General features: G+C 37.2%; 2 protein-coding genes across 2 annotated transcripts; one reads left to right on the top strand and one right to left on the bottom strand.

Moving 5' to 3' along the window:
* Positions 1 to 6,905: 6,905 nt before the first annotated feature.
* LOC139468297 (myb/SANT-like DNA-binding domain-containing protein 4) lies at positions 6,906 to 9,764 on the top strand. The gene is made up of 6 exons (XM_071250177.1): positions 6,906 to 7,096; positions 7,778 to 7,845; positions 8,052 to 8,204; positions 8,604 to 8,642; positions 9,129 to 9,200; positions 9,622 to 9,764. The coding sequence occupies exons 1-6, from the start codon at positions 6,906 to 6,908 to the stop codon at positions 9,762 to 9,764; spliced, it is 666 nt and encodes a 221-aa protein (XP_071106278.1).
* Positions 9,765 to 11,070: 1,306 nt separating this feature from the next.
* Positions 11,071 to 13,091, bottom strand: LOC139468295 (putative nuclease HARBI1). The gene is made up of 4 exons (XM_071250174.1): positions 12,620 to 13,091; positions 12,262 to 12,377; positions 11,990 to 12,122; positions 11,071 to 11,465 (listed from the first exon to the last, which is right to left on the bottom strand). The coding sequence occupies exons 1-4, from the start codon at positions 13,089 to 13,091 to the stop codon at positions 11,071 to 11,073; spliced, it is 1,116 nt and encodes a 371-aa protein (XP_071106275.1).
* Between the last annotated feature and the right edge of the window lie 545 nt (positions 13,092 to 13,636).

Below are 13,636 nucleotides of genomic sequence, written 5' to 3' on the forward strand. Positions count from 1 at the left end.
AAATGTAAACAAAGCAAAATTCAGATTTTACACTGTGTAGCATTTTTAGAGGTACTTTCGACTAATTGTTGCATACATTGGCTCCATCACGCGTTTGAGAATATTCATGGGAAGAGTATCGTTGCACTAATTATGGAATTACACATATAAACAATAGAATGATGTGGTAAATTCAACAGAAGCCGTAAAAGTTTCCGTCCTGTGTGACGCCATGACTGACGCTAAATCACGCACAACGATGACGGTAGTTGTCTGCATTTCTGACAAATTCTCTTTGATACATTGAAAAACATGGTAAACAAATAACAGTACGCAGATTGTCAGAATGTTTCTGATTACCTACGTGACACATTTATGTGTATACGATCCCTCAATCAACGAAAGCCTCCTCTGGAAATCCCACGTACTGTTGTCAGTGAACACGCCATTTTATAAAAGTCGGTCACCGGTAGTGATGCCATACGGAAGTAAACATTGTTGTACATATTTGGTAATTTCTTTGAGGTGTTAACTTTCAACTTGGCACCCAGCGTGTTCTTGGTTTTTGTCTAGTATGCATTTTCATCATCGCCTTGATAATCCACAGATATGACGGAAACCTTTTTTGCGTAGGGTCACATTATTTATGAGTAGTAAGCAGCACATAGGATGACGTCACTTATGACAGATGTGTTATGTATTAATGCGCTACTGCAATCATGAGAATAGACAAGATTCATCGGTTCGATGCTAAAAAGGTGCGATTTTAGGGTGTGTAAGAAACAGATTACTGCACTCGTGCCTGTCAGATACCATTGATCTTACAACTCATTGTTACAAAGCATATCTAACTGATATAAAGAAGATCATGGACTAACGTGGACTTTATTTTATATATATATATATATATATATATATATATATATATATATATATATATATATATATATATATATATAGTAGTACCGAACAAACACGAGGGGCAACAGGCATGTCCAACATCAATGCATTTTGGAGGCTTTACAGGAAGCCATTGTCTTGATTAAAACATATATCCAGAAGGGCGCATGCGCGAGACAGGCAGGTCACGGATTTGAATGCTCCGACAGAAAAGTGAAAAACCTGTCATTTCGTAAGTCTTAATCGCCTTTTACATGTTTTAAATCATCCCGGATCTTATTCTTGTGCACCGTCTTCGATTTTACATCAAGAAGAAACTTTTACACGAGATATTTCATACTTGCAACCTCGACTATGTGTGACGTGTTGAGAGACAGTGACTGTGAATTTGTTGAGACGGTCTTGGCTGCTACACTCATAAGCCAGTCCACAAGTGAAGACAGATTAGAACGAAAAAGAGCAAGAGACGAAGAAAGCAACGAAAGTTCTTCTAGGCAAGACGAATCGAAGAAAATGAAAAGTTCGGGAAATGCGAGCGAGCAGGACACAGTCGGCCCAAGCCAACATGGCGGGCTCAGGGGAGTTTCAAATCCAGCCAATGACACTGAAGTTAAAGGCATGCTTACCTTTCTGGTTAAAGAAATGTCACAAATGAGAACTGATCTCAACGACAGAATGTCAAGCTTTGAGAATAATCTAGAAACAAGGCTCACTGAGAAAATAGCAGCAATAACTGACGAGAAGATAAAGTTAGAAATAAACAGGCCGAGAAATGATATAGACTCAAGATTAGATAGCTTCGAAAAGAAAATACAACAATTTGAAAAGACTTTCTCAGAAGCTGCTAAATCCCAACCTCAAGACAGGATCTTCGAGAGATCTGTTGTTTTCAAGAATCTGCAGGTTCACACAGACGAAGTAACGGACCCACAAGTTACAGTTAACAAGGTAACGGCTCTTATCAGGGACGGGTTACACCTACCAGACGTGAATGTATCTAATGTTGAGAGGAAGAAATCCTATGGTAAATACCCTGGAGTAGTGTTAGCAACTATTGACACTTTGGACCAGAAAACAAAACTTATGAAGGTTAAATCATCTCTGAAGAGCTCCCGTAAGTATAGTAACACTTTCACTGAAAATTGTACAACGTTGGAGGAGAGAATGCATAGCAACAATATGAGAACATTACTAAAGGAAATTGGGAAGGAAAATCTATATACTGTGAACAGAAGTGGATTTATTTCTAGGAAGAAAAATACCACAACTCCCCGGGCCTAGGGGGTCAGGCTTGGTCTGTGGAACGTCGGTGGATGGTCTCTAATGAATGTAAATAATAGACATTTTAGGGAAAATGCAGTTGGGTACTTTGACTATGATATACTATGTCTCTGTGAAACATTTCTACGGGATCAAGAGGACATTAGTCTAGATGGATATGTATGTTTCGGTAATGATAGAACAAACCTGTATACAACGCCTAAACGTGGATCTGGCGGTGTTGGGGTTCTTATAAAGACATCATTTATATCTAGATATAAAGTTGAAGCACTGTACAGTGACCAGGAGGATGTGTTATGGCTCCGTTTGTCTTCTGATACTACAGTCGAGAGTCTATGTTTGTGTGGAGCGTATCTACCTCCAGCCGCTTCTACAAGGTCACATGATGTAGAAGAGTTTTTTTTATATTCTACTTCAACATGTTTATGAATATCAAAATCTTGGAAAAGTTGTCATCGCTGGCGACTTTAATGCACGCATTGGTAGTAACTCCGACTACATCGAAGTGTTGACGGTGTGGGGGAAAGGAATGCGATAGACGAGAGCGTAATGCAGCTGGGTACCTACTACTAGACTTTCTTATAGACTGTAATATGTGTGTTGTTAACGGTAGACTTGGAAACGACAACTTCACTTCTGTGTCGCATAGGGGTCGGGCTGTAGTAGATTACATTATTGTGCCTCATGAGCAGCTGAATGATGTGTCAGATTTTAACGTGCATCTTATGTCAGACGTACAGAATTTTACTACTCAGATGGGATGTGACTGTATTCCTGATCATTCTGTGCTGGATGTAACGCGAGACCTACTTGCAATTCAACCAGATTCTCAGTCTGACGATATGAAGCTGTTATCGGGTTGCTGGGATATACCAAGGTACAACGTAGCTAATGTACCGGACAGTTTCCTGAATGATGAACATACTGCACGCAAATTACAAGATACACTTCAGAAGATAGACGATGCCCTAACACAAGGTCAAGACACTCACTCTGCATATGAGAAGTTTACTACTTTCATTAAAAAAGAAATGGACTTAAAGCTAAATAAGGTAAAGACATTTACTGAGAAAAACACCAACAACAGGCATTATTGTAGGCGAAAGCCATATTGGACTGATGAATTACAAGTGTTATGGGATGGGGTTGGTGTAAAGGAAAAGCGCTGGTTGTCTTTTAAAGGTTGTGTTCATCGTAAACGTGTTCTTAAAGGCGTTTTTCAAGATGCAAGAAAACTGTTTGACAAGGCAAACCGCAAGGCGAGAAGATCATACCAGCTACAGAAACAAGAAGAACTAATCAGTTTACAGAACATTAACAGCGGCAGAGACTTCTGGAAAAAGATAGGTCGACTTGGTATAGCCAACGACAGAAAGTCTCGTTCCGTTATCCCTATGGAGGTGTTGATGCACGACGGGTCCGTGACCTGTGAGACTGACACTGTATTGGATCACTGGAAAACCTCCTACAGCACGCTTCATAACAGTAGTGGGAATAAAGCGTTTGAACTTTCTCATTGCGATACTGTGTGTGAACGCGTGCGTATCGGTACCGTGGAGTGTGCAGATTATGATCTGTCGGTGTTGAACCGCTCTGTCTCAGTCCAGGAAGTTGACCTTGCTGTTATGCAGATGAAGACAGGAAAAGCGGCTGGGTTAGACGGTATACCGGTAGAAGTACTACGAAATCCTCATTGTATTAACTTACTTCACGATATTATTAATTATTGTTTTGAACGTTCAGTGTCGCCGTCTCAGTGGTGAGCAGGACTAATAACTCCTATTCCTAAGGACAAAAGTACCCCGTCAGATCCTTTGTCTTACAGGGGCATTACTCTCATATCAATACCCTGTAAAGTCTACACGTGTATACTGAACTGTAGGATACAGAAGTGGTTGGAGTATAATGATATTCTTATGGAAGAGCAAAATGGTTTTAGACCTAAGAGAAACTGTACTGATCATTTATATGATCTTTATAATATTGTTAATAGCCGTAAAGCCTCTAAACGATCTACGTGTGTCTGTTTTGTTGATATTAAGAAGGCTTTTGATAGGGTTAATCGCAATTGCCTTTGGTACAAGCTTATGTCTGTTGGTATTCATGTTAAAATGTTACAAGCTATACAAGCCTTATATATGGACGTAAAGTGTGCAGTTAAGCTCAATGGTTTTATCACGGAATCTTTTAATGTTACCTTGGGCGATAAACTAGGATGCAAGTTATCGCCAACGTTATTTTTCGTTTATGTTAATGATTTGGTGTTAGAAATTAATAAGTTAAACTGTGTCATACCTATTGAAAGTTCTGTGTTATCAGTTTTGTTGAATGCTGATGATATAGCCTTGTTAGCTGAAGACAAAGACTCGTTACAGAAAATGCTGAATGTTTTAAATATATGGTGTCAAAAATGGCGTTTGGATATTAATTCAGACAAAACCAAAATCATGCATTTCAGAAACAAATCTGTGGCTAGATCTGAGCGAGTATTTGTATGCGGCAAATCTATTATTGATTATGAAAGTTCTTACAAATATCTTGGTTTAACTTTTGATGAGCATTTAGATATGCACAAAACAGTCCAGGTGTTGTGTAAATCGGCTAGCAGAGCTCTTTCTGCGTTGTATTCAAAGTTTAAACACGCGGGTGGCATGTCCTACGAAGTATTTAACAAGCTTTATAAAGCTCTTGTAGAACCTGTTCTATTTTATGGTGCTGACATTTGGGGTTTGAATAAGTATAAGGAAGTAGAAATAATTCAAAATAAGGCTTGTCGTTTGTTTCTAGGCGTAAGAGAAAATGCCCCAGTTACTGCTATTAGGGGGGACATGGGCTGGTGTTCTGTGAAAGTGTCACAGCACGTTGAATGCTTTAGATTATATTTTAGAATTCGGAATATGCAGGCCCATCATCTTCCTCTTATCATTCATAATTGGTCCAAAATCCGATCACAATCCTGGGATAAAAAATCGTAAATATCTTAGCTCACTATAATTTGTCATATTTACCTTATTGTGGATAGAGTGTGTTGACCGTGTAAAGTGTTTCTTAACTGCTGAAGATTGTGATATGTGGTAAAATGCGCTTTGGAATGACAAGAATAATCCAAATGGCAATAAATTACGCACATACAGAATGTACAAATCATTACCTACTGCTGAGTCTTATTTATGTCATGTACGTTTTAGAGATCATCGAGGACTTTTAGCATCGTTTCGATGTGGTATTTTACCTTTACATTTTGAGACCGGCCGTTACGCCAAGCCACCTACCCCACTGTTGGATAGGACTTGTAAGTATTGACACGCCAATCCTATTAATGATCATGTAAATTATGTTGAAGATGAATATCACTTTTTAATAGAATGTCCATTTTATGATGATTTAAGATACAACTTAGCTAAAGAAGCAATTTCAGTAGATAAAGCATTTCATTATATGAGTAGTTTAGAAAAGTTTCTTTTTATTATGAACGAAGAATCGCTCCAATGTATTTTAGCCAAATCAATTTACAACATGGTTAAAAGAAGGCAATTTCTTTTTAAGCCAAGTATGTATGTATGTATGTGTGACGTGATGTGTGTGTGTGTGTGTGTGTGTGTGTGTGTGTGTGAGAGAGAGAGCGGGAGTCAAGGGGGAGCGCACTTTTTAACTTAGGACTTTCGAAGTCAGTTGCCCTGTATCCTGGCATACTGGTCGTGCAAAACCGCCCACGGCCGTGCTCCGCGCCTGCATCACGAGGTATGTATTTATGTAAATGTGTCTATGGTGGTTTGTATATGTGCGATGTATGTTAAGTATGAGTACACGCCTCCGTGTGGCTGAAAAGTAGCTTCACGTAGGTATGTGTCCGTGTGCTACATTTTTTTATTTTTTAAATTTTTTTTTCAATAGTTTTATGATTGATACATTTTATAGTGTCTCGTAGGTCATATTTGGCCGGATGTTATTTTTTACTGTTTTGTATATATCTTATCACGAAGTGTATATAACATGTGACACTTTAATAAACAATATTCTCTCTCTCTTCTCTCTCTATTTTTATGGAGGTACTTTGAGACGATTCAGCTTTGACGCTGGCGTTGCTTGGGGTAAATCAGAAAGCTTTGAATTAAAAAGGCTGGAAATGGAATTTCAGAAAGAATCAAAACTGAAAGAATTAGAATTTCCGAAAGAATGAGAAAGAGGAGACAGATTTTGAATTAAAGGAATTGTTTTTTTAAACAAAAATAATTCCTCTCAACATCAAGAAAATTACTTTGATGTGACAAGAGAAGTCAGATTAGTCCCTCCTTTTCAATAACGAAACTTTCCTCTTACACTTACACAAAAAAGATGTGAGGATGTTTGTGTGGATTTTGATCAGGAAAAGAAGACTTTCTTTGATGGAAGGATGTAGGCCAATACTTTGATGACTGATTTTGGAGGAAGGTTTCAAGCAGTATGTTCATGCTGTGTTTACGACTTATTTTGAGGGTAGATCAGGCCCCGAGGTTATAAAAATTTTTTCGTGCTCAACTGAGTTTCGTGCTCAAATACATGCTCATGCTCAACTTCGTACTCAGTTGAGATTTGTACTCAAGCAGAGGTTATAAAACTTCTTGAGTCTACTCAGCTGAGAACAACTCACGCTCGGCTTGAGCATGCTCAAAGGACTCTTTGTTTATGATATAAGCGGCAATTTGGAACTCTTCCGTCGAGAATGGTAAGAAAACAATCCGGATGTTGTCGTCTGCTTATTTACAATGGCAACGGAGGGCGTGACCGAATCGAGAAGGCAGGGTAAGGGGTGGTCAGAAGCGGAGGAGGTTTGTCTAATCCAGGAAGTTGTTCAGCGAGAGCAACTGTTGTTCGGTGAAATAAAGGGAAGCAGTGTGAAGTCCATCCATCGACAGCGGACCGATGGATGGCAAAGTATCACGGACATCCTAAACACGTAAGTTGTTCATATGTTATCGTTGTTTAATATCATTTGCAGCATGGTACGCTATATTATCGCGGTAGTTAAGTTATAAATACGTCTTGCGCAAAGTGTTCATTCAACTTTAATGACACAGGCTTGATCGATGCTGATTTTATTTACTGCGTTCGGTAAAACAAAGTACCTGTTATAAGCGAGTTAAAAAAGTAAGGGCGGGCTGTGTCTTCGCTTTCCACTAATTGTGGTGGGATACGTGAGAATTATGTGGGTTACATTACTTCCTGTTTTGGATTATGCATAATCAATATTCATACGATCTAGTTAGGGTCAAGGTCAAGGGACATCCTTCAAACAGTTTTAGTTGATTCTTTTCACACCAATTTCGAGTGGAGGTTGGGGTAATTAAGTTATAAAGTTCTCAGGCGTAGGCGTAACATATCGCAATGAGTCCTGTATTCGATCATGCGTTGAAATGTGGTGCCCAGATTTGCATAAGTAAACAGTCGAAAATGTGTGTCATGACAAGCACACTCTTGATATGCCTGATTCTTCGTTGCATTAATTTTATTGTATATAATCTAAATGGAGACATGTATTTTCATGGGCTTTCCCCTCCACAATTTCTTGACAGTGAAGAAGAAAACATGTTCTGTATATTAATTTTCAAATTATATCTATTCTTTTATATACTTTCAGAAGACACATCAATGCCAAAAGGGAGGCTTTGGAAGTGAAAAAGAAGTACTTCAATTTTAAACAAAGAGGTACTCTTTTATATTAGAAAAATACTAAGAGGCATATTGTGTCAACATTGTTACTCCATCATAATGTATTAAATGGTTATTATATAATTGATGAAACACATGTTTATCCCTCAATAACACACGAACACGTGTCAATGAAACCCAAATTTAATATTTCAATATATATGTTATTGTTACTGAAACTAAACTGCAAGTTTGTATTGTAGCTAAAAGCAAGATCGACGGCCTCAAAAGGTCAATGGCCACAACTGGAGGAGGGCCTCCACTCCCAGCACTGTCCAACGCGGACGAGGTCCTTTCTCAGTCTTTGGAGGGGAGGCCAGGTATTCATGGCCTAGAACATGGCATTGACACTGATGGTATGGGCAGTTCAATATGTAAAAGATTGATGTAAATTTTAAAGCCAACTATTTCTCATTAATGTTGGTTATGGTGAGACCTATCACCTGGGACAATGTATTGGGATGAGAAAAATACATATCAAATATAGTACAAACAAATCAAGTACTGTCAAAAGAAAAAGGAAACAAAAACAATTTCAGACACCTACTTTATATGCCTGTGATCAAAGTAATGAATACATTTGTTGTGAATTGCACTGGTACAAAATTATTCAAATAATTATTAATATTTGTCAGATAATCAAATTAATCACTCATCACAATTTCAGTCACAAATGCAATTGTTTTTTGTCAATTCTAACCCGAAAATTTGTAAAATAGCTGCATTACTGTATTTTAATATTCTGTTCACTTCAGTCATTCATTATGGCGATGTAGCTGCCGCTGCACCAGAAGGTAATACATATCATCATATGTCTGAATACTATTAATTAACATGTATTATTATACATAATCACATCTATAACATGGGACATATATCTAATGATGGCGATGTAGCTGCCGCTGCACCAGAAGGTAATACATATCACCATATGTCTGAATACTATTAATTAACATGTATTATTATACATAATCACATCTATAACATGGGACATATATCTAATTACTCTGTGGGTTGTTTCCCTTATATAGGTCATGTCTTGAACATAATACCAAAATTTCCAACATGTATTGTAGAGCATAGTTTGCTATTCCTGTCATAACATTATTGTCTGAGCTGACACATTGTATACAATCAATGTAATTATTCTCAATTAATAACATTAAAGTATAACTTTATTGCGTGACTTTATTGAATGCTTAAATATATAAATGTCTGAAAATGATACAATAATTTTTTGCATTTTTTCAATGTTAAAAATTGTATCCACTTATTTACAGGTCTGCAAGGTGAAGCACAACACATTGGTCATGTTGATGTGCACATTGATGAGCAAGACAACACAGCTGAAGGTACATCAGAAGGATCTGAGTGATATCTGTAGAACATATTACTATACTAAATAATGAAGATTTTCAGAGTTTATTTCAGTATATTCAAGATTGCAGTTACAGAACAAATTTATGTTTGCATAATCCTTCTATAATACTAGTATAATACTACTACATATTAACTATGACCTTGGTATGATTTATTGACAGCATAGAAATGAAAACACTCATAGCAAGATGCTAATACATGTATTACCCCAAACAATACATTCACTGTCTTGTCATAAGCTGAAAATACTAAGAGACAGGAAATATATTCGAATTATATTTCAGTCACACTAACACCCATAATGCTATCAACACTACTATACTCCCAAAGATGACGCAGAGAACACAAATCATGTTTCTAAAATGTGACAAGTCATTCTCATTATAATTACAGACAAAAAGACTGGGTGCAAACGAAAAAGAACACAAGCTGAGGCAACCTATGACAACACGATACAGGACACGGAAAGGATCAAACTCGAACAAAGGAAGCTGAAACTGGAAATTGAATTATTAGAAAAAATCAAAAGAAATTGAAATTCAAATGCTGCAGTGTAAATCAGTCTACTACCAACTAAAAATGAATGCGGAATTTGGTGTTTCTCTTGTCGAATCATGTCCAACTGAAGAATAATTATTATCAAAATTACTAAAGACAGTTATGTAGAAATGCAATTTGAATGACAACAACATTTACTGATTTGCTTGGACATGATCAGCTGAATTCGACAGATACAATAGTTAATGATAATTGAAAGAAATATTGTTACACAATATCAACTCTATCTGTATTGTTTTATCACTATTCATTACATATGCAATTGCTCCAAAAATCCTGATTTTTGTTATGTGCTCTTAAGTAAGATCATTTTAAAGCATGTAACTCTAACATTGTGATGATAATTCAGCATTTATGCAAGTATGATGTGCCAATAGAAAAACATAAATATAGAATGTCTAGTGATCATGATTTTACTTAAACTTTATGCAATTTGTAGAGACTTAGATGATGAATACCATGCACTTTTCATTTGTCAAGCTGATACTAACATTGGGTCAAGATATTTGTCCTTCATACAGACTATTATGAATATCCTGACATGCATAAGTTCTGTACCTTTACTCACAACAAATGACAACATTTCATTCCAGCTAACTCTTTATCTTGTTCAAATTTAGAAGTTAAGAAACAAATATGAACTGAATGTCTCTGTCACAATGTGCAATGTTAGAAATTTGAACTAGTCCTGCAGTTCGTGCCAAAGTGTCCAATTGTCAATGTATGAAAGAACTTGTAGACATTTGCCATTTTTCAGGTTTTTGCTATATGTTATCATTGTAAGGACTTGTACACCAAAAATATAAGTTTCTACCGTAGTATGTGCCCTATATTATCCAATATTCTGCACTTTACTTGCCGTAAAAGGTGACAAATGTGATCGGGTGGTCAGGCTCGCTGACTTGGTTGATACATGTCATCGATCACAAGTGCTTGATCGATGCTCATAATATCAATCACTGGATTGTCTGGTCCAGACACAATTACTTTACAGTCCTCCGTCATATAGCTGGAACAATATTGCTGAGTGAGGAGTTAAACACAAAATAAATCTGCACTGTTGGCATGGCCAGACTATACAAATCAAATATTGTTCCATTTTGTGCACTGCTTGTATCTGAATAAAACATTGAATGACCAAATTGATTCTGTATTCAAGTCTAACCGTCATGACATATCTGACTTACTGAGCAATACCACTCACACAATCATTAATTAAGATGATATACATTTGAAATCACAAATTCAGATAGATTAAATTGTAGTGAATAAATGTTCCTATGTTTATCGCCTAAAAAATGTCTGAATAATGTGCCGTCTTACATCAGCTCCATCATTTTGACCTGTAACAGGTGGCACATAATTATTCACATTTGATGATGGAGGCATTAGATTTTCATCATGATTTATAATATCCCCCCTTTCTATACCCAAATTATGCAACACAACACATGCAACAACATAGGTCACAGCCTGTCTTGGGGTCGCCTTGAGCTCATGGTACAGGCACTGAAACCGCCGTTTCAGGACACCAAAGGTCTGTTCAATGAGCACCCTTGTCCTGCACAATGACCCATGGTAACGATCCTCTGCACGGTTGGTGGGGTTCAGTAGAGGCGTCAGGAGGAACCAACGACATGGGTAGCCAGAGTCCCCCAGCAGAAAACCTTTGCACTGTCCTTAAACCTAATAAAATAAGGTTATTTATTATTGAAAGAATAACAGAATGTTTTATGATTTGAATACTGGTAAAAAGTACATAAAATGAATGAATAAAATTGTCTCATCAAGAATTACAATATTTCAATATTGATCTTGAACAAGATGAATGAAATAAACTTTTCTCCAGGAACAAATACATTCATCCTAATTAATGGAACTGTTTAGTTAAAAAATAACTTGTGAGAAAATAATAATTGAAAATGAGGATATGAATCCAATCTAATTTATTAATTAAAATGGGTATGGAGATTCTGAGATTTTATACAGTGTCATATCCAGGGTTCCAAAGCAATTGCCCTTTGTATGTCACTTCAATTCAATGAGACGTCATACAAAAATATCTGTACATTGATTTAAATTTACTAACTGATTAACTTGCTACTTCTTGACATCTTAACTAATAATTACAATAACAGAAATGATTATATATTATTTGTTACAGGATAAAATATATGCTTGATCACTTGCAGAATACTTTCACCAAATTGTTCTAAAAACGTGTCATTTTCAAATTGCCTGCACAGTGCTGACGTCCGGAAAATGTGGCTGTCATGTACCGATCCCGGCCAGCTGGCGTTGCCACCTGTGATGTAAAGATTTGCATCACAGCACATCTGTGGGATAGAAAATCAGAAATTTAAACTCCAACTTACAATACATACATAAGACTTACAAATATCACTCATCTCCCCACCCCTAAACCAACACATACATTATAACGAATACTTAAGGAGTAAAATTATGCCTATTTACCTGTACATTCAGGGAATGGTAACCTTTCCGGTTCACGAAGTCTCCCTCGTTAGCGGTAGGTCGCTGTATCCTGATAAACGTTCTATCAATATACCCTACTACGTTAGGGAATCCTGTAAGTAAAACGTGTCATGGTGTCACAATAGATAGCATACTGTACTGGGCAGTGTTTAATAGTTTTCATTTACAGCCCATCCTAAAATCTATCGCTTGATTATAATTTGATTTGATTTATATACATGACCTCGACCTCTGACCCATATTCTTTTTACTGACCAATCAAAATGGCACTGACACGAATCACACCAGTGAAATCCTTTATTATGTTTACATTGGGAAAATCCCATGTACGTATCTGCAATGTTGCCGAATGCCTCCTTCGTTCGTACAGCGTCTCCTCCAACTGGGAATTTAATGAACCTTCCTGACAGTTTAGATATTTTCAACGAAACTGCGCGTAAGCTTCTGCCGGCTGTCGATCGGGAAATGTTTAGGCTCTCCCCAACCAGCAGATGCATAGCGCCTGTCGCCAAGAAGCGAAGGCATACCAGCAACTGTGACAGTGGTGGAACCGCACAGTTACGAGCTGTCTCTCTGGTTAGATCGAGAAGACCAAGTAAATAAATTATAGTATTTGGTCTAAATCTATAACGTTCAAAAACTTCTTCCACATCTAAATCTTCCAGCGGGTTTGAACGATCTCGAAACACTCTCGGAACACGGGTTTTCCTCCTCCCTTGTCGAGTCTGTCGCAGGTGAGCTGCCATTGTTGTTATCGAACTCAGCGTTGAGCACGGTCCAAAGCGTACTTGAGATCGTACGTATTTCATGCTCAAGTTGAGCACGAAAACGTACTCAGATTATTTATAACCTCCGTTTATTGAGCCTGAGTTTTGAGTTGAGCACGAAACCGGATTTGAGCATGAAATCGTACTCATGGAAGTTTTATAACCTCGGGGCCTGGACAAGACATGCTTCCCCTTTTCTCGAACATCAGTGTCATCACTCATTGTCATTATTAATTCATATAATTGTCACCGCTCTTTTACGGCCAATGAAATTTGCGGATAATCGAGACTGGTTATTCTCTGGCCTTGACATGCTATATTTTCATTGGTGCTCAATGTATATTGAGTGAGTTTATAATGACAACTTAAAAAACTGCTATGTCGTTATTTTCTCATATTTTCCAAGTTCAATGTAACCTACAATAAATAGTTACGTATTAATTCCATCAGCTTTGGCATTGGCACGTCATGAATTATATTCTATGGTTTCGTTATTAGGTAACATAAGACAACCTTAAAAGCCAGAAGACATCTTCTGCAGTTATAACCAGATAAGTGTAACACTAACTACCCGGTCACGTATTAAT

The sequence above is a fragment of the Haliotis cracherodii genome, unplaced genomic scaffold, assembly GCF_022045235.1.
Source record: "Haliotis cracherodii isolate W230 unplaced genomic scaffold, xgHalCrac1.p SCAF_2, whole genome shotgun sequence".
Taxonomy (NCBI): domain Eukaryota; kingdom Metazoa; phylum Mollusca; class Gastropoda; order Lepetellida; family Haliotidae; genus Haliotis; species Haliotis cracherodii.

Coding starts and splice junctions, on each gene's coding strand:
- LOC139468297 (XM_071250177.1), top strand. CDS start 6,906: ATGGCAACGGAGGGCGTGACCGAATCGAGAAGGCAGGGTAAGGGGTGG. Junction 7,846..8,051: donor CTTCAATTTTAAACAAAGAG/GTACTCTTTTAT, acceptor TTTGTATTGTAG/CTAAAAGCAAGATCGACGGC. Junction 8,643..9,128: donor AGCTGCCGCTGCACCAGAAG/GTAATACATATC, acceptor ACTTATTTACAG/GTCTGCAAGGTGAAGCACAA.
- LOC139468295 (XM_071250174.1), bottom strand. CDS start 13,091: ATGAAATACGTACGATCTCAAGTACGCTTTGGACCGTGCTCAACGCTG. Junction 12,378..12,619: donor GGAGGCATTCGGCAACATTG/CAGATACGTACA, acceptor ACGTTTTACTTA/CAGGATTCCCTAACGTAGTA. Junction 11,466..11,989: donor CACGTTTTTAGAACAATTTG/GTGAAAGTATTC, acceptor ATTAGGTTTAAG/GACAGTGCAAAGGTTTTCTG.